Source organism: Pocillopora verrucosa, chromosome 8 (genome assembly GCF_036669915.1).
Source record: "Pocillopora verrucosa isolate sample1 chromosome 8, ASM3666991v2, whole genome shotgun sequence".
In the NCBI taxonomy this organism is placed as follows: domain Eukaryota; kingdom Metazoa; phylum Cnidaria; class Anthozoa; order Scleractinia; family Pocilloporidae; genus Pocillopora; species Pocillopora verrucosa.
In genome coordinates, this window is record NC_089319.1 from 503,005 (window position 1) to 524,778 (window position 21,774).

Genomic DNA, 21,774 nt, shown 5'->3' on the forward strand with positions numbered 1-21,774 from the left:
CCGCGCCTGGAAACTGGACATGACTTCAAACCGAGGCAACCGGGAATTGTATTATGGTCTAGGCTCTAAAATGCTCTCTCTCTCTCTCTTGCGATCGCAAACTTCCACCTAGGTATGAGCAAGATCTCTCAAAAATCTGCCTTCATCCGCAACTGAAATGGCGAATACCCATATTTTTCTCCTTCTCTGAATAAAGCAAGAACTCTTCTTGAGTTCTGTGTCGTTATTTTTTTACTTTTTTATCGAATGCTGCTTTTTATGGGATTTGTTTTGACGCTTCTGCTGACACGAAAGTGTTTTCTATCATAGGATTCAACATGGTGCGAATTAACGTATTAAGCGACGCTCTCAATTCCATATGCAATGCTGAAAGACGAGGAAAGCGTCAGGTTCTTCTACGGCCCTCCTCGAAGGTTATAATCAAGTTTTTAACCGTGATGATGAAACACGGTGAGTGACTCGAAACTTTGTTTTTTCCCCAAAGTAGCATTTAAGAAATCTACCATTAATGTTCCTCGAACACGTGGTTATACTGCATATAAATACAGCAAGGGTAGTTTAAAGGTAATCCAGTCTTATGGCCTTCGCATATCTCTTGGTTCTTTTCTCGTTATTTGATTTTTCACAGAAAAGTGTCAATTTTGACCCAAGCTTTCAAACTGTTCTTCTCTATCAGCTAGGTCAGATGAACGGCCTGGTTACGACCTGTAGGAGTACATGTAAATTCTCATCGCGCAGTATTTTGACAATTTGGCCAAGAACTGTGGTTGGAGATATTTTGTTGGGCACTTTTTACCATATGATAGATTTTGATGCATAACAATATAAAATATTATTTGTGGTGGAAAAGTGGGAATTGTATCCCTCTGTATGGTTTTTTCCCTTGAAGGATCGCCACCTTGTCGTGGTCAGCAGGCTTGAGTGTCTTGGAGACCCCTAGAACTATGCTGGCGGGAGGTTTGTCTCCTGGTAGGGCTATCCAAGCCTGATAGGTCGAAGGGTAGAGGTCTAATGAAGTGCAATCCACTGGTCCTCCAGATTAGGGGGTTGGGCACAGGGCTAACAACCCTGTCCTGTAAAACACCCATGTTACGGAAATGGAAAAATGCTGCCCTACGTGCCACACAGCATAATGGGCATGTGTGAGTGTGTGTGGTTTTTTGACACCCCAAGTGTATATAATCTTTTACTATCACAACTGATGTTTTTGTGTATTATTTTGCTCGTCTCAGGTTATATTGGTGAATTTGAAATTGTGGATGATCACAGATCAGGCAAGATCGTTGTTAACCTTACTGGACGTTTGAACAAGGTTAGTACTGTATTGTCGCTATACAGATAGAGGTGAAAAGAGATTATTTGAGTGATGAAAGTCTTGCACTAAACAGTCTTAAACACTTAAAAAAAAAAAAAATTAACCATCATGAAAAATTTGCCATTTTGGGCTACCTCCTCCAGGTATTGCAGAAGTTGCTTACTAAGTGTTGTTTTGTAGTGGAAGAAAACTACTTTATAAATTCAAGATAATTTGGTTCTATCAACTGAGCAAAGGATAGTGCTCAAAGGGTGAGCAAGTTGCATTATCAACTCAGGTCATAAAATAAAATTATCTTGTATTACCTTCCATCAACACAACACCACACTTTCTTTAGAAACTTTCATCCTTTATTCATTTATTTCATAAATGATCTTTACAGAGAAAAGCAAAACCATTGATTTCTTTGAAACTCTTTCTTCTGTGATTGTTTCTTTTTCCTCTTGTTCTTTGTTCTTGTAGGATCCATATCTTTATACTCATAAGTACATTTAGGGCAGTATTTCAGTCATATAGAGTACATAAAGGAGTTTCTCTGATATGATCAACCAATAATTTTGGTACTGTTTTCTTTTTTTTTTTTTAGTGTGGTGTCATAAGTCCTCGCTATGACTTGAAAGTTCACGACATTGAACAGTGGGCAAGCAATCTTCTACCATCAAGACAGTTTGGGTAAGTATTAGTATTGCTAAGATGAAAGTATTTCAGATTAAATGGAAGACTTCAGCAGTATTGCATTAGGTTTAGAACCATGTATCTGAAGGGCCAATAGTGCCAGCCACCCTTTAAATTACAGTTCACTTGATGTCCCAGTAGTTTTTGTTGATGGATAGCAATTTGCATGGATGGTTGTTTTTTCCCCCCTTTCAAACAACTAGGCTGGGAATCAAAGAAGGAATTTATATGGTTTGAAATGAAGCTTTGTTTACGCTCTTACAATAATTTGCCAGTGACATCAAATGGTAAATGGTTTTAAGCAGCAATCCATTTCCTAGGGTGACTCTCTAGGTGAGTTTAGTGAGGATATGGCCCACTGGAGACACTGACTGATTGTGCAAGTGGGCAAGAGAAAAGATTTGTTTCTTGTTTCTTAGATGATGACACAGCAAGGGTACTTGCTCATAAAATAGTTGCCTTTTTTAATTTAATGCCAACATTGTTGTTGCAGATACCTTGTGATCACCACATCGAGTGGCATCATGGATCACGAAGAAGCCAGAAGAAAGCACACTGGTGGAAAACTTCTTGGGTTTTTCTACTGACTGAAATCGTTATAAATAAACAGAGAAAAATTCTGTGTAAAGCCTTTTTTTGGATTCACTTGGTTGTATATGTTGCAGTTCTCACTGATGGAAATTTTCTTGTCCCCCTGCAAAGCTGATGCTCAGATTACTACACAATTAATCCCTTGCGGTGAAAGGTGGTTATGAGACACCTTCTAGGTGTGTGTTTAGAGGTGCTCATGCCCTGGGCATCCACTTTGCAGTGTTGGTATAATTAATACTCTCTGCTTTGGCTGGAGCACAAAGCCTTTGCAGGACTGCTTTGCCCCCTTTCAAATCTATGAACTTATTAATTACTTACACAAAATTGCATATACAGAAACTGTTTGGTTGGTGGGAAAGTCAACTCACTGGGTCAACTAATGAGGTTTTATGGGGTTAACTGAAGCTCAATAACCTGGAATTCAACAAGGTAACATCTTTGTTAAGTCTCAGACCTGTAGGATTACACTGTAAGCAAGTTTGTGCGAAGTGGGCCTGCACATCGCAATCATTTCATTTACTAAGGGTGAGTTAGTGTTATCAACTGAGTTGAAAACGTAAATTGGCAACCTTAAAGAGTTTAAAGGCTGACGTTTCGAGCGCTAGCCCCTGTTCTGCCTTTAAACCCTTTATGGTGGCCAATTTACGTTTACAACTCGGTTGATAAAACTAAATTACCCTGTTGTACTCTCCCACCAACGCAGCACCACAGTTTCTTAAGAAACTTATTCCCTTTATTTCATTTAGTAAGTCAAGTTGGAGGTCGTTAAATGGTCTAACGGCTTTTTACCTCGCAGTTATCTTTAGAGCCAAACTCGGATTCTAGCACCTAACTTTTCTGGAGAGTCAGATCACTGAGTCTAAGCCGTTAGAGAGCAGGAAAATTTTCCAACTTCAAATTCGTTTACCAACGCGCCAAAGAACCCTGTGCGTGTATCGTTTTTTGTTAAAAAGCCGTCGAGGGTATGCTGGAAGGCCAAAGAGTTTTTCTTCACCGCCTCATTTAGGCACTGGCGTTTTCCATGCTATGCACTGTTGAAATTCAATTTCTTGAGCACTAAACATCCTGCTGACAGCTGTAAGCATCATTACACGATCTTTATTACATTCATCATCTGAAGAGGTATTCTTCAACAAGAAATTTACCGGTGTTCTATTTTTCTTGTAATAATCACTGAACAGGTGTTATGACACTCTTGACTGAACAAGTAAACCTTGCATATACAGGAATCCCCACGAACTGTAAGTCAGTCAAAGAATCGAAGATGATGGTCAGCCCAAATTCTGCTCTGTTATTTCCAGTGCTAACCTCACTTTGTAGTTTTTTCCTTGATGTGGCTTATTCAACAGTTGATACGTCTAAATCAGAGACTTACATTATCAAGGACTGTAACAGTATCCAGTATCGGTTGATGGTAGACTTAGGCGAACCTCCATTTCCTGATACAGCTTGCGAAATAAAACAGGTAATCTCTTGGGTTCGATGTAGAAGCTGGCCTGAAAAGGATATCAGACCATATCGAAGTCAATCGAAGACTTCTACGGCATCAACGAGCAGTTCCGTCCTGTATATTTTGATTGTCGTTAAGTACTTGATTGTTTAGATAAAAAAAAACCAAAAAAACAAGAAAAAAAATAGGTTTATTTTTACTAGATGCCGTCAAAATTGATACACACCTTAGAAACATTTGCTATGTACTTTTCTCGATGGCTTATTCTGAAGAGTGAGTTGTTACTGTTGCCCGATTGAGGTCGATTATACGGTAACTTGTTCATAAACGTTGATTATGCTCGGCAGATCGTAGAATAACGTAAACGAAGATATTTAGCCTCACGAAAACTAAGGAAAAGGTTATAGCCGGTTAACAGTTCAAAAATATAATTTGTAACAACATAAAATCTACCAAATCAGTTTTTAAAATATCGGACAAGTCTATAAGTTTCTGATATTTTTTCTTTAATGGGGGGGGAGAAAGGGGGCTGGGTGGGGTGGGCTGGGTCCTACAGGCATGGGAAGTTAGGATCCTATGGGGAATGCCCTACCATCAATCGTAATCACTTTTCCATATCAGAGGGGGGTATATGTACGGAAATTTTCCCTCTTCACAGACCCTGCTCTACTTTATTTCACCAACATTTTCAATTTGTGAGAGAATTCTCTCAATCTACAGTTAATATTGCTTTCAGAACTTTCCTTGTCCCTCTTGATACAGAAAACGATAACATGTTTTGAAAAAAGCGAAGGCTCAGGAGACCTGTTAGATCAGGATCGATTTCTTCTTTTCAAGTCTGCAACAGTGGATAAAGTACTGATGTGTCCTGACCTTGACTACCAAAAGCTACAGGACTCTATTCAGAACTCCGGTGAGTAAAACCTTAAAAAACTCCATTTTTTCACCCGTAACTTCATGTTCTTGCCTGTCCGGCGCGTTCAAAGAAGTAGGACAAGTTCTCATTCTACAGCCAGCGTTTGCATAAAGTTTAAAAAGACTTGGATATCAGACAATATTTTCTGTTATATTTCAGCTGCTGCACAGAAGCTGTCTAAGGAGTATCCTACGGGTATGTGTTTCACTTCGTTTAATCATTTGTTTGTTTGTTTTTATCATTGTTCAGGCACAGGGGCGTCCTCTTGTCGATCCTTTGATCTAAGCTAGTTCAATGGCGGGGACATTGAAAGACATTGTTCATGTCTTGTTACGAATCCCATGGTCGATTCAGCGATCGATATGTTTGAATGAAATACAGGTAGACTGGGTCGAGCTCGTGATAGATAATTTGGCCTGCGACCAAACGTGAACTATCGATTCTATTGTATAATTCAGGCTTGGGAGCAAGAAAACCACGTTTCTCCTTCCGAGTTTGCCTTTCAATTTTCGTGCTTCTGAAATTTTCTTTTCTCGTTTAGAAATACAACAGCTTCCTGAAAAATGTGCTTTTGATATTCACAAGAACTGCGAGAAGAAAATATTTGATCAAGTAGTAGTGAACCATCTTTCATGGCCTGAGACAACAAAGTGGAGGCAATGTTACCTTAAGGCTTTGCTACAGACGCCGTGTTCAGCACTAATTCTGCAAAACTACGCCGCCTTGCAAGAAAAGTTTGGAGAAAGTTTTAGAAAAAAAGAGTTTGATTTAGGACTCTATGGAATATTTATGAATGATCATCACTTACAAAGTAACGGAACAGTAGAAATATTATAGATACATATTTCGTGCTTCATGAACTGTACGAGGTAAAGCAAACAAAGCGGTTTAAAAAACATAAGACTCCACGAAAAAAAGGAGTGTTGACATTTTACAATTTCGATACATTTCAAACTTGCTAGCTTAAGGGTGTAATTTTGTTATAACACCAGATTCTCGTATGACTTACCAAGGTATGTCTAACAGCTAAAAGAGAGAATTACTTATCTGATCTGCGAGGACAAGAGATTGTGAAAGCGAGAACTGAACATTTCTACGTGTTCCGTTACAAAACTCCCCACATTATCAAGCCAAAACAAAATAAAATATTTTCATGTTTAAATTTTAAAAGTTTCTGGACAACAGGTATTTAAACGTTGTTAGACGATATTACACAGCTACGGACAAAGGAGGAACTCCTTAATGAAACTTGTCCGCAAGGAAAAAACAAATTCAAACAATCCTGGTTTTTGTTTCAAATACGAGAATTAACCGAGCTAAAGATCGAGATTCACAAAAATTGCTCACATCACAAACTCCTACATTACTACAATAATGGGTAAAAAGGAAACTTTTACAATTCCATTGAAAATAAAAATATGTCCACTTTGTTATGATTGATCCTCTTGTTTCCACATTTGGCTTATAGTTTTTCAATTTAGAACCTCTTTACATTTTGAACCCCGTGGTTCAATACAAAGGCAAAATAAACGCCTTGTTAGTATATATTCCTAATACGCTTTGTTTCTTGTCACGTGGTCGAACCTCCCTTTTTCAAGTATCTGAACACCACTATTCCAGCGGTTGCTAAGAGCGCGGCTGTTAAGCCTGCCATAATCCAATATGACGTCACACTGTCTGCATTAGGGCCGCAGAGGTGCCTACGAAACAAAAAGCAACAACGCTAGGTATTTCAAGATCTTTGCCTCTCCCAGGCAGTCATTTTGTAAAGACGAGCGAAGAAGCAATGCGAGCGAGGGAGGAAACGAGAATTCAGTCCATTTTCTATCAAACAACCGAGAAACTAACACAGACAATGGAGATATCAGTTACCTCATCTCCAGGTTGGCCTGCATGTTACGACATGTTATGATCTTTCCCTGCTAACTGAGAATTCGGGGACTGCCATGTTTCTTTGTATTTACCTTTATTTTTAAAACCCTATTACCATACTTGACGAACCGGTCAAGTCTACTAGAACTACTACAGCCAAGTTAGCAAATCATGACTTAAGAGTTTTGCTCCCCTTTTACAACTGCCCTTAGCATATGATCCACTTTACTTACGGATAAACGGCCATTTGGGCGAGGCTGTCGTAGATAGCTCTGTGTATGTCTGGTCTGTTAAGGGATGAAAATGGCTGCAAAATGAACACAAACAAAAACAGTTGTTAATGTTAGGCTAATTTGAAAATTTTTAATTTGAAAATTTTAAATTTTTCTTCAAAGAGGCTCATTGCTATTCTTACAGCTTTCTCGATGGCTCACAAAGTCTTCCTAATAGTTGTTCAAAACTAAAAGATTTGTAAAAGTAAGTCAAGAGAAGACAATTCCACATGAACAGTTTCAATTGTTAGCTTTCACTTGAAATCCAAATGATAACTAACCTGAGGTGGCGGTAACTTGTTTAACGAGCAGTACAAAGACGGCTGCATTTCAAAATCCTACGAAAAAATGCAATACACCATGTGTCAGCCTTGATACTCACACATCAATTGTGATTTATTTCCTGTATCCCAGTTCTGATCAAATTTCTTTACAGAAAGAAAATTCTGGAAATTATTACCTGTTTAGCTGCAACGCCTTCACTTTTGCCAGCAACTAACATACAAGGAACTGTTTTGGGAAGTTTCTGGAAACACACAAAGATAAATCGTAGTCATAATCTTACTAAGTTTTTGACTTTTGTTTTACACCCTTTGTAAGACGCTTCTCAGTAGTACTACAGACCTGTATTACGCACCAAGTATCCATGGCGGTAAATATTTACTTGAACTTGAATCAGGTCACTAAGGACACCGAAACTTATTAAGACTAACATCAGATTCTACCGACAAATACGTACCCAGTTTTCTAGAAAATATCACAATATGAATTAATTCGATGCCTAGACATTGTCATTTTACGTGAAAAACTGAATTAAGACCCCCGAGTACAAAATGAAGCCTTTTGCATGTTTGTAATATTTTGTGCACTTCAGTTACTGGAAGCGGCAAATCCACAGTAACTCTGGAGTGTTACATTATTAGCACCAAGCTATAGTTATTACCTCTCGCAGTTGTACCACTTGTGTAAACGAAGCTGGATCCGACGAGTCATAAAGAAAACAGGCCACATCACATCGTCTGTCGTGCAACAGAAATCCAGAATTTTCCCATTCGATTTCACGTAACTGAAGTAAATAAAAAAGAAATGAAATCAGAAATATCAGCGAATAAACTTGAAACAAACTGCCATAGAAAATATGTTTATCAAAGCGACTGATCATGAAAATGACTATTGGGCACCTGCTGGGAGGAGGACGGCCATCAATCCGTTGGAAATATTTCGCCATTACAAAGGAGATCTACAAATTGTTTTCACGAATTAAAAATCAATTCGTGATAAAGACACTGAGAGTGACAACAATAGTCAACCATATTCACAAAAAGGGAACTCGTCCGTCTGACGCTTAGACATCACCTTATCTACTCGAGTGTGCCGATATAACGCAATTTTAAAGAAGTTCAGTCCTTCTACTCACCACTAGGTATTTTTCTTGCCTGTTCACCTCTAGTAGATTAATGGCATAATTCGACAATTCCTTTTCTGATTCGCCAGGCTAAGAATAAAAAGAAACAAAGATAATTTGGTGGTGGGAATTGTAGGATATGAAAGAAACTGCAAGAAGCATAAACGACTTTTTTTTTCGTTTATTCCTATAGCACTTAGTGAAGTTTTCCAGAGTGGAAAGATTACCATAAACAAGGGGCGAGTCTCTTAACAGCGCAGACACCTTTAAGAGGCGCTACATGAAAGTGATGGTCAGCTTCCGTCACTGAGCTGCATTCTGTGTTTGTTTACTGAGAAGACTTTCATCCCAGTATTGCATCAACCGAGACAAGCCGGGCTCCACCTGACGGTTTGCCAAGGCCTGGTAACAAGAACACTTAATGCATGACTTGTCCTTGGTGTCTGTAAATGTAGTCTGAGTGTTTCTGCAAGTTAATGGAAGGGAAGGAATGGAAATTCATAGCACCCTCACCTCAAGGGTTCGCCCTAAAAATGCTTGAAGGAAGGACGTCTGTAGAAATAAAAACAAAAAAATCTGATGAAGATGAAGCATCACGAAAAATCACCGTATTCTCAGCGACGCGCGCAAACAACCGTAACGGCCAGACATGGTTTGATGCTACTCTGGTTTACAGATTTAATGAATGTAACCGAAGAAGTTACAATTTATAGACCCAACGTTTCAACACTCCTGTCTAGTGCCTTCATCAGGGGTGATCTAAACGCTGCAACAAGAGATCCTTTTATATGATCACTAATTAGCTGCCTTTTTTCTGACGAGGTGTGAATAGGCGTCAGGAAGCAAGCCGCCATCGTCACGATTTAAAGGAGTGTGGGCGGAGTTAATATGCCAAGCCTCCAAACAAAGGCGCTGATGGTGGTGATAATTTTAGAGTTATTCTACAGCCGTTTGTTCGACGATACAATTACTGCTGTAAAATTTAACTCAACAGGGTGGTACCTTTCCAACGCCTGGTGGTCCAAATACGTAACACTGAAATACAGAGCGAGATGTCTGTTTCTTCTGTAGGTCAACAGCTTTACTCCGAGTAACTTGGATAAGAGGAAATGAATAAATTAAAAGTACTGTTCGCATGTGCTTACGAGCGGTTAGGAATTTCAATTACACATATTATGATTACTTGCACGAAACTGTGTAACAAGAGAAAACTTGATCACAGTCTTTACCACAACTCAGCACTCTCTGTCATTTCACTTGTTGTACATGTATTAATATAGGGAGATCAGTTAGCACGCACAAATAACATGAAACAAAATAATAATGAAACAGATGAATAAATGAACGGATAATTGAAAGCAAAATCAAATTAAAATTACCAGAAATCAATAATTGTTCAGCATACACAAAACTTATGAAGAACAGAAGAAATAAAAAAGAAATAAGCAAAGTGGATGAAAGGAAAAGAAAAGTAAAGAAACAGAAATGAAAAGAACAGAACCAATATCAAAGTGTGTTTTTTTCAAGTTTCTCAACTCTTGCCATTATCACCTCAAATAGTATATAGATTACTTGACTGATAATCACACTCAAATCAGTTTTTTAAATGTTTTAAGGTTATTGAATTTACAACAAAATTTACTTCCGGATCAAACGTTTTTGACAAGTAGTAAATACCCAGTTGAGTTTTTGCTTGGCCCCACTGAGAGTAAGAGGAAGGTAAAAGTCGTAACTTTTTTCGCATCTGAATGAGGCGAGAGACAGAAGAGACCAGAGTAAAAGGAAGAGGGGAACAGACTGGAAGAGATAGATGGAAAAAAAATCAAGAAAACATTAGTTAGTAGACTATCAAGTTGAGTTAATTTTCTGTCTACAAAGCAGCAGGATGACATAATTATAAGTAATACTTCAGGGTCAAATGGGTTTTAGTTAAGTGCTTATGACAATGTCTATTAGTAACCTTAATATCATTCTGGAGTCAAAACAGTTTCTTTAATCCTTTACACCTTGATATCAGCAGGCAGACTGTTCTCTGTGACAAGGAGAATTTTTTTTCACAATCAACAGCTTCTTTAGTTGGTGATCATTTTATTTACTCTCGTGATCTTAATGTGTGATTCAGGGCTGATATTGAAATCAGTTACTTTTGCTCCTTGGTTGTTTGTAGTCAACATGGAGTCAGAGGGTTATTGTTAAACTTTTTGATTTGTTCAGTTTTAAAGTAAATACAGCTTTATTTTCATTCATCTAAACATCAACTAAAATCATGGATGTTTAAAAAAGAAAATTGGTTAAAAAATTACACTTATGTTGACGCAAGAATGCCCTTGACTAACAACACTTTTCACTTCCAGATATATGAAAAATTACTTTAATATTTCTCACTGGCTGAGTAAAGTATATGCTTTGTGAGGCAGCGTGTGTTTTTTATTTTACCTGTTATTGCGGTAGAAAGGGAAGCTTCAATTTCCTGATGAATGTAACCAAAAAATGCTAAATATGCTAACATTCTAGTGTAATCCAAGAAAGTTGTTAGCCTGCAAATGATAAGGAAAAAATATTCCTCAGGGAAATGCAAAAATTGCAAGTTTGTTAAAAAAAAAATGATGACAGAAAACAAGAGATTCGCTGAAGTAATTTTTTTTTTGTGCTCTTCATTAATTGGTAGACTGTCTAGTAGGTTTTTTTTTAAAACAGAATAGTCATCATTATTGATGCATAAAAAGTTCAAAATTGTTAAAAATTCACCCCAGTGAATGAAAAATGCAAACAAAACGAATATCAGCATTTAGCCTTGTTCATTTGTTTCCCAGTCAACAGACAAGTGACATCCCCCGTGGCTTCCTTGATGTTTGTCTCTGTCTCACAGCATCAAAGCACAAACTACCCATGTCAAGCTGCTTCTTTCTTTATATATTTGCCTCACAGTTTATCCCTTTTTTTAAACATTTGGTTGAATAGAGGAATTCAGAGTAACACTTACGCCCACTGAGCTAGAAATCCTTGGAGAGTTATCCATCCATTGGCATTAGTTTCAACAGAGCTAAGAACATCTTCACCCCAAGGCATTGTCGGGCAGGTACCAAAGAGTGCCTAAAGCAGAAAACAGAAAACAATCTGACATTTGGAAACTTTTTCTACCATATTATGAATATTACATTTTTAAAAACTGTCTCAATTTGTTCTCATCATTATTATTTTCCTCAACTCACTTGAAGTTCCTCAGGAGAAAGGGCTTCATCTTCATCCTAGAGACAAATAAAGGTGTTAGTTAATCCTGGAATCATGGTCATTGTGAGGGGCTCTATCTTTAAACAACCCATAATAATCACTGAAAATAGATGTTCCTTGATTTTCAGCAATCTACAGTGATATGAGCAAGTTTGGTCCATAGGCAACAGAAATCATGAAATTAAATATCAGTTGCCTAGTGTTTTTTTCAATAAATCAAGCAAAATTCAACTCCAGTGAGTCCCAATTCTTATCATAATTTATCTTTACACAGTATTATACTGTCTCCCTTTACCTGTACAATCATGCCTTGCAAACTCTCAGTGGAATTCATACACACCTTGTCATGTCTCTGGAAGAGGTCAATAAGAAACTGATATCCTGCATCTGATAATTCCACTGTTTGATCTGCCCCCATGTCAATCCTGTAACAATATCAAATATTTGGAAAGCTTGATTTCTCTGGAATTCACAACTAATTGAGTTCTTTGTGAAAATATCACTTAATTTATTACCCAACTCTCTCAAGCCTTTTGCTGTTACCACTGCTGAGGGAAAACTAGTCATTACCTAATACAATCTAACAAATTCATGTCAACTTACGTAAGACACAAATAATCAGGTCTGAGCTTAAGATCATCACCATATCCAAACTTTCTGAGAACAGTCCATGTTGTTTCATGTCTCCCCCTCTGGATAAAGAGTGTGTGAAGAAACAGGAAACCTACAAAAAATGCTTAACAATTATTGATTGAAAGTGAGGTGAATATTGTCAAATGGTACCCAAAGCTAATGTTATGGACCATGTCTGGGTGGAAATGCTCACTATGAGATGTTTGGGTTCATGTTGTAGGCAAAAGCTTCTACAATTGTATAAGAACATGAGGGTTAGTCTAAGGAAAAAACTCTGGACCACTTTATGTGTGTTACCTTTTAATGTAAGTCCACCATCTTGTAATCCTCCCTCAACATTCTTCCTGACTACATTTTTAACATCTTGTAAACCTTGTCCTTGCAGAGGGGTATTGAAACATCGATTCTATGGATAAATTGTAACAGAGAGAGGATTAAGACCAATACAATGGTTCAAAAAATGGTAACAGCCCATGTTCCCATCCTCTGGCTTCAATCAGATGTTTATAATAATAAAAACAAAGAGAAGTGATAATCCTAGTGACATCCACAGAGTGGCTCTTTGATTGACAGACCTTATAGTTCAAAAAAGCTGTAGGGCCACACAGAAAAATTACAAACCAGAGGCAAGTGATCTACACACTTTTTTAAGTGTTCTCCTAAGAGGGCTGTTAACACCACTAAACTGATAGAAAGTGTGTTCTATTGCTATTAAAAAATAAACCTCATTTTTCTGTGGCTTTATCAGTGCAACACACAATAAGTTTTAAACCAATCAGGGCTAACTAACCTGGAACTCATTCAATTCATTGTCACTCAGTAAGCCATCATTATCCTTATCTGATATCTACAAAATGAAAGAAGGGATAAGTTTTGTAAGTGTTATTTCTTTTTAATTGCCAATTAAAGACAAAAATATCATAAATTTAAATTTATACAGAGGAATACTTTAAAGGTACCTTAAAAACTCTTGTGAGAGCAGCCTGGCATAATGGTTTTAACTGCAACAAACAAGACAACAAAAATGAACAACTATCTCTTAATAATTGGCAGAAAAAAGTAGATTGATGCAGATCCACACAATTTTTCACATGGCTATTCTCACAATCCAAAGGTTAAAAAATATACCACATAACTACTCTTATTCATCCTTTTTTTTCAGATTTCTTACTTATTCATCCTTTCTTTCAGTTTTCTTACTTATTCATCATAATTATCTTCTGAGTATTCAATGTTTGTTTAAAAAGTACTTTGTTCAATTATAAATGAATCATTTTTAGGAGGAACCTACTGTTGATACGGACCTCCTTGGTTTCAGCAGAGAAGAGAGGAGCAGTAGGATGGAGGACTGCCTTCTGTGCATAATAAAACATCTCAGATATATTTTTCAGATCCTTTGCTGAGCACTGAAGTACAAAACACAATTGCCACATTTTTCATAAGGTTTGTCTTTAACCTACCATAGTAATGACTCATTAAAGTATCTCAAGTGAATAATTTAACTTTTGCAACTGCCAGATGCTCACCTCAACACAAGTTTCCACTTCAGTGTAATCATTCATTATTGGTAAAACAGTCTATTAAAAAAAAAAAGAACATCACAAATACTTAAACCAACTAGATCAAAATGGTATAATTACATGATAATTTGATCTAATCAACCAAGTTGATCACGTAAACTGGCCACCACAAAGAGTTTCTCAACCTGATGTTGAGAGCATTACCCCTTCATCAGAGTTAAATTACAGATTACTTTCCCCTTGAACAATGCAGTTACATAAAGAACTAGTTGAAATAATTTCATAAGACTTGAACAAATTACAAGATACTTTCAACACAATTTCATGCCACAGAAACAAACAGATGTCTGATGCATCAGAGTGGTTTACTAAACACTAAAAACATCTCAAGTATACAATGACCTGCCATTTTTTTGTTTCATTTTTGATACAAAAAAGTAATGCAAAATTTTCTTAATTCAGGGACTTTATGGTAGCCTATCAAATGCTTTCAAAAATTAAATCTTGAGTCACCTTTTATATTTCAACATTTTACTTTCATCTTTAGTGATTACCATGAATTATTCCTCTATATCCTCAGGCCTATGTAAATATCACTATCATATTCATTTTAAATTATCAATCTGCAGTTCACATAATTATAATATTCATATCTTCAAAGTTATTCATTCATCACTTCACAGTTTTATTATGAACCAACAAAATGACCAGCTCCCAGTTGGCTTGTTAGCTCAGTTGGTAGAGCACTGCACTGGTATCGTAGAGGTCATGCATTCAACTTCCATACTAGCCTAGATGTTTTGATTTTTTTTTTCGAAGCCTTACTTTCACTACTGCTTAAGTAGTGTTCATCACAGTGAAAATCACCCTCATAATCAAATTCAGGTTCCTAAGGACCTCTTTGTAACAACCATGTATATTTTTAGCCCATTTACACTCACATCCATTGTACTTCCATCCATAAGGTCTGACTGTAAACCAAAAAATACAAATAATAAAAAGACATTATAACACTTTAAACAACTCATTTGAAAGAAAATTTGGGTAAAAGTACCTTGTAACTTACATATAAAATGGAGGCAAAGGGCAAAGCAGTGTTCAAAATAGTGTTCAGTATGGTGTTATTGTTTGTTTGCCAAGTGTTTCAACAATGGTGACAAGGGTTCTGTAATTGTAGTGTTACATTAGAATGTTACTCAATTAATATAACTATATTTATAAAGAAAAGTACTAGAGCCAATTGGTTGAGGTTGTTTCTAATGTTCTCTTTTGTATCCATGTGTATCAACATTTGACGCAACCTAAGCAAGGTTCTTTGACATTAAAACACATCCATGAACTCCCTCCCCTCCCAACCTTCAAAAAGGGCCTGAAGTAAATCAAAGAGCAGTCTTGAGCATAAAAGCAATAACTTAAAAACATGCCAATTAAACTACCTTGTTTCCAACAATAATAACAGGCTTTGAACTATCTTCCTCTCCAGTTTGTCTTATCAGCGGCAACCAATAAGATGTAATCTGTTCAAACAAACCCGCACACATTCATATCAAGTGGTTTAGCATGAGTTGGCAGTGGAGCAAATGGCTTATTGTAAATAAATATATGACGTCCATCATGGATTTTTCTATTAAATAAGCTTTTCCTTAATTCATGGATCCCTTAGAATGACTTGCATCTAATTTCTCCTTGCCACATCATCCCTGCATTAAATTTTACTGTCACAAGAGTGGAGGAAGTGATCACCAACCAAAGGAACTCTTGATTGTTAAACAAATTCTCCTTATCAGTACTTTAGAAAATGTAAAGAACAGCATAGACAATATGTATACTGATATTCACTGTCAATGATTCAGATTCCTCCATGCAAAAGAAGAACCCTTAGTCTATAATGTGCCCCAGTCCCAGCATATGGCTTCATACCTTAATTGTAGGTAGCACCCAACTAATAACCGGGAGGCCTGGGTTTGAATCCTGTCAAAGCCCAGAGTTGTTCAGGTTTCTTTTCTGCAATTATTTAGATTGCAGCTCACCTGCCAGGATAATTGTTTACCTTGATTTTCAACCCCAGTTCAAAATAAATTTACATAATTTAATGGTATGATCAGATTCATATTCATGAATGATGAAACTAAACAAAACTTTGTTGCTTTCTATTCAATAATTATTTTCATGTTGATCATTTCACTGCTGACAAACCGAATTTTCCATTACATCCTATGAATATCTGGAAAACTATCAAAAGTATGTATTGTCAAGTGTTTGAGGAAGTTTAGGGCATATGGACAAAAGTATATTCTTGATCTAAAGTAACTTAGATAATCTAATGCTTAGGAAATGTTTATTTTTTTTTCAATGCAGACTGACATAAGATTACACTTACCCTTTCAAGTGATCCTTCTGATGTGACATCATATACCACACACACAACATTGGCCTGTCAAATCATATTGGACTGTGACTAATTATCATATTTTTCTCGTAAAAAATGAAATAAATATCTGAATTTCTAAATGATTATCACATCCAACAATAGGTTTGGAGTCACATATAACTGTGACAAAACTTTGATCATTAATCCTTTACCTAGTGAGGAATGACCAAAAATGAATTTCTCCTTTCACTATCAATACATTTTCAGGCAGAAAGATGAGGAGAAGTAAAAAAACATCAATTTAGGGGAGTGAAAGTGAAAGGGCTAAAAAGGGTAGGTTGCCATCAAAACCAAAAAATACAGGATTGCATTTTGGTTATGAATGATCATTCCCTGAATAGCGAAACATTTGCCCTTAGAACTCTATAGGAATGCTACAAAGGAAGATTTTAAAATGTACATTTCATGTATAATAGTGCACCATTATCCATGTTTTGAATATTACCTTCACAATCTCATCAATCAGCATATCTTCTGACTGATCAAGGTCTGGTAAAAAAAAAAGGGTACCCATCTTCAAAAGACAAAATAAAAGGAATTACATCTTTTTCCTGGAGGACATATCTGAAATCTCCCTGACTAGCTTTTTGCCTTAATATTGGATTGGTAAGATTGAGGACAGCATGGGGCTAGTAAAAAAATTGAGTAGAAAGATGTGGCAAGGATAACAAACTAGTGAAAGGAGAAGGGGTCAGGATGTCCTTCATTTACCACACTGTTTTACCCTACCTTTCCCACCCTCCTGCCTCACCCAACCCCCCCTCCCCCCCATCACGCACACACCCTTGCATTTCCTTATGTTTCCACAGCACTTCACAGATATCCCCTCCCTTCTAAGATGTATGATCACAATTCTACTGACCAGAAAAGTCCACAATATGTGTTGGGACCTTTTCAGGAGTCACATCAGCTGGTATGGTGATTTCTTCTGCTCTCGCAGGGACCTTCAAAAATTATAAATGAGATAACTCATTAGCAGCAAAGTAGGTTGAATGTAAACATTTTTTGCTGTTCCTAAGACTAGCTGGAAGGAAGAGTAATAAGGAAAGCAAGTAAACAGACTCATGGTGATAGCCATTGAAACTATCATACAAAAGTTTTGCTCAAATATCAATAAAAGAAGCTCAATAACAAATTTTCCCAATCTTTTTGTTTCTCCCTCACCATGCCAGTTACCCTATAACCTGAAACATTATACATGTATGTAAATAAAAATTTCATACAATATGTTTTTCCTTATGGTAAAGAGAAATCAAGAGCTCCCTTTCCTCTCACGGTAGCAGACCTGGGAATAACTTATCTTCTGTGCTACGAGACGAATTGTCACAGACGTAGAGGAAATAATAACTGCGGCAGATTGTCAATGTTCATTTCCTCGGCACCTAACAAGTTGTGCAATCACAGGTGTACAGGAAGCAACTAAAGCATTCCCTGTGTTATGAATTGGTCTCTGCATGTTCATTCCAAGAGAAACATGAAATAAACAGGGATCGAATGTAGATCTTTAACAGATATATATATTGACAGAAGATCAGCTTCGTCGTGCCCTTTTTGGATATACCGCGCCTTGTTTAGCTTACCTCTTCAGGAAATTCCTCGCTTACAAGCGACAGAATAAGCGACGTTTTTCCAACTTGAGCTGTAATATAACGCATTTCAAAGAACATAAATACATATATATTTACGTATGACTTACTTCTGCTTATTGTTACGTAAGTCCAAAACAACAAGAAGCTACATTTACTTACGGTCACCAACCAACAATATCCGAACGTCCTTCATTAGTAAGTTATTTTTTACTGTCTTGGAATAAATACCACCTAGTTGTTTACGTTAAATTGAGAATGACCTAAAGAAAGGTACAGCTGAAAACCGATCTTTGTTATACAGGAGATCTATATTTTAATTCAAATGTTCCTCTCCCCCTAATGCTCTTCAGTTATTACTATTTGCCGCCTTCCATCTTAAATCAGGAATAAGTAATGCGCGTGAGATTAGAAATCAGCCGCTGTACAAGATATTGTGGTAGCAAGGCGAAAGAAAGTTGTAGGTGGGAGTGGGGAGGGAAAGGGATTTTAAACCCGTGATATTAGTGTGCACTTTCTCTGCAGTTCTCTCTATTCATTTTCTGAACTGCTAACAGGGAGAATTTATTTAAAAACCAGAAGCTTTTTCGGTTGGGATCATTTCCTTGGCCTTTCTTGTGACCTGAATGTGTAGGGAGAAATTGGATGCTAGAGACTTTAAGGGGTGAAAGGGTCATTGTTATGGATAGACAATGAGGCCCAATGCTATTTGAGAAGATCACAGAGCACCTGAGTGGTACAAACACTTGAAAGTCATCTGAAAGATGCCTGAGCTCCCAGCCTGATCTGTCAGACAGGTAACACCTTGCCTGGCACCACTTTATGACCCAGAAAGAGGGAAGCTTCCTAAAGCTCAGTAGTCTTAATGCAATAAGGTAAAATGAAGTTAGGTGAAGAATGAAATAAAGGAATACAATGACTCTTCCAGCTTAGGTTTGCTATTAACACACTCTACCAATAAATAATCTACAAGCTTGTAGCTTTGATTTCGATGGAGTATGCTTTAGGTTGTCTGTATGTATGAAAATTGATTCAAAGACTAATCCATAAACATTTTTGCACTTTGATGAATGTTTGCTTTTTAATTCAGAAATTACATTGAAAACTTTCTCTCTTAATTTCTCAGTTCTTTGGCCATCTTACCTACTGAATGCACCCTAGATACAGCAGACCTGGAATTCTAACACAACGAGAGTCAGCTGTCACATTTGATTCACAAGTTGTTATAAAGAAAGTGCTATCTTTTAAATAAATTCTAACATGGAGACCATCCACAATATAGTATTCTTCCCAGGTATAGAGAAACGTCTGAGCACCTTTGAAAATGATTTAGCTCAAGAACAAAAACAGACACAAGAGTGTGTTAAAATAGCTTTAAAAATTCTTGGATCTTTCAAATTCTTTTGTTTCATACTTTTCAACCCTTGCAAGTATGTGCATTATGCAACAGCTAATATGTATTTAACTCATGAAGAAGACACAATTATCATCATCGATCACAATGTCAAATCATTCTCTATCCATAAGATTAACTGTCAGTGTTGTTTAAACAGGTTGTCTAGACAATATTCCCCACCAACCAGTAAATGTGTTACAGTCAATTTGAAAGACATTTAACCAACAATTTCTGTATTGAAGGTGACAAGTAATGAGGTACCACATTCAGCAAACCACAGCTTCTCTGCTGTTCCCTTAACTTCTCAAAAGGACAGCTGTGCACCAATGATAACCCCATTGTATAAAATGTAGACAATGTTAACCCCATTGAATAAATGTAGAAATATATCCTTGACACTAACAGCTGAACATTAACATGAAATGCTTCCAGATATTTACCCAGCTTGTACATGTTTTGACTTGTTCATAAATGAAAGCAACCAAACTTAAAACACCTTAACTTACTCAAACCCTGAAGAAATAAAATAAAATTGCCTCAAACAAACCGAATGATGCAGGTGCTTGAAAAAAACCATTTTGGAGTAAAATCCTCTAGCATTTCTTTGTTAAATTAGTGTCCAATACATATCATATCACTTTCTCAATTGTTGTGATGTCAAGACAAAAAAATTAAAACAGATAGATAAATTGTATGCAAACTTTATTCCTCTTTCTTCAAAATTTTTAAATACAATCCAATAATAAATTCAACACCATTGTGGCTCTATTTTTTCGGAGTTTCTTTGAAACAAGAACAAAATACCTCGTACATCTCTTTTAAGAAACACTATACATTTTATATTTATAAACAAAACGTTTTTGTACAAATGTACATGCGTTGGAGAAATACTGTAACTTATTTTGTAAAAATTTACAATTTTCTGTGAAGAATTTCACATCATCTTTTTCCTATGGTTATCTATACAAATATTATTTTAACACCTTTTCAAATTGCAATGTATAACTCCGCACACCCAACACTTAACATTTTTCAGGCTAATATTGGTAGCTGGGCAGCAGTGTTGAAATTTCCAATCTCGTTGTAATTAAACCAGTCTAAAAAAGAAGAAGAAATGAACGCGCCACGAGTGGTATCCAGCCCACTGTTTTGTTGTGCTCCATAGTTGAAGTTGTCCCACGGGGTCCGATAGTTGAACTCTTTCGCGTTTGGCGACAGAGATGTCGGAGAAGCTCTTTTCGCCCTGAATTTAAACAAAGAAGACTCCTCTGCTGCGCTCCAGCTATTGTAAGGCATGTATTGTGAGTTGTACAAGGGAGGTGATGGTGAAGAACTGGAAGCGGATGACAACACAGGAGAAGAGCGGTCCGCCATGATTCTTGGAGGGCTTTGACTACGGAATGGAACTGGGCTGTTTGAGTTACCGCTGTTGTGGCCATTTAAAAGGTTCACCCAGCGAGTGGTTTCGTCACAGATTGCATCAGGTTTCTTTTCAGCTTTATAGATCGTCTTCACGGACCCTTGTTCGCCTACACAAAGAACAAATGAAAAGAAACATTAGTCATGCATACACAACCAAGAAGACATTTGGTAGAAGGTACACGCGTGGGCGATAATTTGCCAGGAAAATTGATTTCGAGGTTACAGTCTGATCACAACGAAATGGGATTATCTAACAGGATCTCTTTTTAAAAGAACCTGACCTTCTAAAGAAAATGCTTACCGAAGCAAGTCCTTAGCAAACTCGAGACGTGTGGATTCATATTTGCTTACGCATGCAGTTACCCTACGTGACTCTATTCAATCGAGTATTCGAACGCGTTCTAAAATATCCCTTTCGCAATATCAACCAAAGAATAATCCCTTCAAAGAGTAAAAAACAAAGGGTAACGAAACTTGTCAGAAAATACCATTTAAAATCTAAGAACAGTCGCTGCGAAATAAAATCCCTTTAGCCTTGGGCTCAAACAGCACTTACCGATTCTGAAGGATACTTCTTGTGGGTCGATCCACAGACAGAGCTTTTCCGGCAAATTGGCTTTCACATCCTTTGCGCTAAGTCCGCTTGCTTCTGCAGCAGAACCCAACACAGGATCTAGGCTGTCAGTTATAAGGAGGCAACGGTATCCGCTTCCTTTACATGGTTTTTCGGGGTACCAATGGCCTTCAAATTTCTTCGTCAGTTTCTTCACAACCTCCTCGTTAAAAAGCTGTACTCTTCGACGTGGCAGTTTATTGACGAGGTAGCCGATGAGGAAGTTAACAGCGACTTGTATTTCAAGCTCCATTGGCCTTTCGTTGACTAAGATTTTATTAAAAAATATATAAAATGTCTCACTAAGGTTTTCTACTTCGAGTTTAGTAGGATGGTAAAGCGAAAGACATAGAGAGGAGTCAAAGTATATTTGCATCGTCTTCGCAAATCTCATCACTGATTGGTTTCTAAGATAGACAACAACGTCATCGTTAACCAATGAGAAT

At 37.0% G+C, this 21,774-nt stretch overlaps 4 protein-coding genes across 5 annotated transcripts; 2 read left to right on the plus strand and 2 right to left on the minus strand.

Moving 5' to 3' along the window:
• The first annotated feature begins 40 nt into the window (after nt 1-40).
• On the plus strand, nt 41-2,618 carry LOC131785813 (small ribosomal subunit protein uS8A). Its single transcript, XM_059102759.2, has 5 exons — nt 41-112; nt 310-450; nt 1,233-1,312; nt 1,902-1,987; nt 2,484-2,618. Exons 2-5 carry the CDS (start codon nt 318-320, stop codon nt 2,575-2,577), a joined length of 393 nt encoding a protein of 130 aa, XP_058958742.1. The 5' UTR covers nt 41-112; nt 310-317; the 3' UTR covers nt 2,578-2,618.
• Nucleotides 2,619-2,761: 143 nt separating this feature from the next.
• LOC131785811 (uncharacterized) lies at nt 2,762-5,932 on the plus strand. The gene is made up of 5 exons (XM_059102758.2): nt 2,762-3,010; nt 3,763-4,046; nt 4,794-4,944; nt 5,107-5,142; nt 5,489-5,932. The coding sequence occupies exons 2-5, from the start codon at nt 3,768-3,770 to the stop codon at nt 5,782-5,784; spliced, it is 762 nt and encodes a 253-aa protein (XP_058958741.2). The 5' UTR covers nt 2,762-3,010; nt 3,763-3,767; the 3' UTR covers nt 5,785-5,932.
• A 151-nt stretch (nt 5,933-6,083) lies between these two features.
• LOC131785810 (mitochondrial Rho GTPase 1-A-like) lies at nt 6,084-18,268 on the minus strand. 2 transcript variants are annotated; one of them, XM_059102756.2, is made up of 26 exons: nt 18,060-18,268; nt 17,892-17,950; nt 17,174-17,255; nt 16,757-16,800; nt 16,261-16,314; nt 15,317-15,397; nt 14,822-14,851; nt 13,887-13,937; nt 13,665-13,766; nt 13,320-13,361; nt 13,151-13,207; nt 12,658-12,766; nt 12,331-12,451; nt 12,068-12,152; nt 11,709-11,744; nt 11,480-11,589; nt 10,933-11,033; nt 10,174-10,293; nt 9,499-9,590; nt 9,010-9,048; nt 8,509-8,586; nt 8,035-8,157; nt 7,552-7,617; nt 7,373-7,429; nt 7,053-7,126; nt 6,084-6,647 (listed from the first exon to the last, which is right to left on the minus strand). In XM_059102756.2, the coding sequence occupies exons 1-26, from the start codon at nt 18,091-18,093 to the stop codon at nt 6,518-6,520; spliced, it is 1,977 nt and encodes a 658-aa protein (XP_058958739.1). In that variant the 5' UTR covers nt 18,094-18,268; the 3' UTR covers nt 6,084-6,517. The 2 variants fall into 2 exon arrangements, with proteins under 2 accessions (XP_058958739.1, XP_058958740.1); XM_059102757.2 differs by lacking the exon at nt 10,174-10,293.
• A 1,710-nt stretch (nt 18,269-19,978) lies between these two features.
• On the minus strand, nt 19,979-21,674 carry LOC131785868 (protein BTG2). The gene is made up of 2 exons (XM_059102826.2): nt 21,272-21,674; nt 19,979-20,822 (listed from the first exon to the last, which is right to left on the minus strand). Exons 1-2 carry the CDS (start codon nt 21,579-21,581, stop codon nt 20,326-20,328), a joined length of 807 nt encoding a protein of 268 aa, XP_058958809.2. The 5' UTR covers nt 21,582-21,674; the 3' UTR covers nt 19,979-20,325.
• Between the last annotated feature and the right edge of the window lie 100 nt (nt 21,675-21,774).

What these genes read in the sequence shown, in the direction of transcription:
- LOC131785810 (XM_059102756.2), bottom strand. Translation starts at nt 18,093, where the DNA reads ATGAAGGACGTTCGGATATTGTTGGTTGGTGACC. An exon ending in CTCTCACAAGAGTTTTTAAG is followed by an intron (nt 13,208 to 13,319) that starts GTACCTTTAAAG and finishes TTCATTTTGTAG; the next exon opens with ATATCAGATAAGGATAATGA. An exon ending in TGGTGGACTTACATTAAAAG is followed by an intron (nt 12,452 to 12,657) that starts GTAACACACATA and finishes CATTTTTTGTAG; the next exon opens with GTTTCCTGTTTCTTCACACA.
- LOC131785868 (XM_059102826.2), bottom strand. Translation starts at nt 21,581, where the DNA reads ATGGAGCTTGAAATACAAGTCGCTGTTAACTTCCTCATCGGCTACCTC. An exon ending in AGAAGTATCCTTCAGAATCG is followed by an intron (nt 20,823 to 21,271) that starts GTAAGTGCTGTT and finishes TTCTTTGTGTAG; the next exon opens with GCGAACAAGGGTCCGTGAAG.
- LOC131785811 (XM_059102758.2), top strand. Translation starts at nt 3,768, where the DNA reads ATGACACTCTTGACTGAACAAGTAAACCTTGCATATACAGGAATCCCC. An exon ending in GGACTCTATTCAGAACTCCG is followed by an intron (nt 4,945 to 5,106) that starts GTGAGTAAAACC and finishes GTTATATTTCAG; the next exon opens with CTGCTGCACAGAAGCTGTCT. An exon ending in GTCTAAGGAGTATCCTACGG is followed by an intron (nt 5,143 to 5,488) that starts GTATGTGTTTCA and finishes TTTCTCGTTTAG; the next exon opens with AAATACAACAGCTTCCTGAA.
- LOC131785813 (XM_059102759.2), top strand. Translation starts at nt 318, where the DNA reads ATGGTGCGAATTAACGTATTAAGCGACGCTCTCAATTCCATATGCAAT. An exon ending in TTACTGGACGTTTGAACAAG is followed by an intron (nt 1,313 to 1,901) that starts GTTAGTACTGTA and finishes TTTTTTTTTTAG; the next exon opens with TGTGGTGTCATAAGTCCTCG. An exon ending in CTACCATCAAGACAGTTTGG is followed by an intron (nt 1,988 to 2,483) that starts GTAAGTATTAGT and finishes TTGTTGTTGCAG; the next exon opens with ATACCTTGTGATCACCACAT.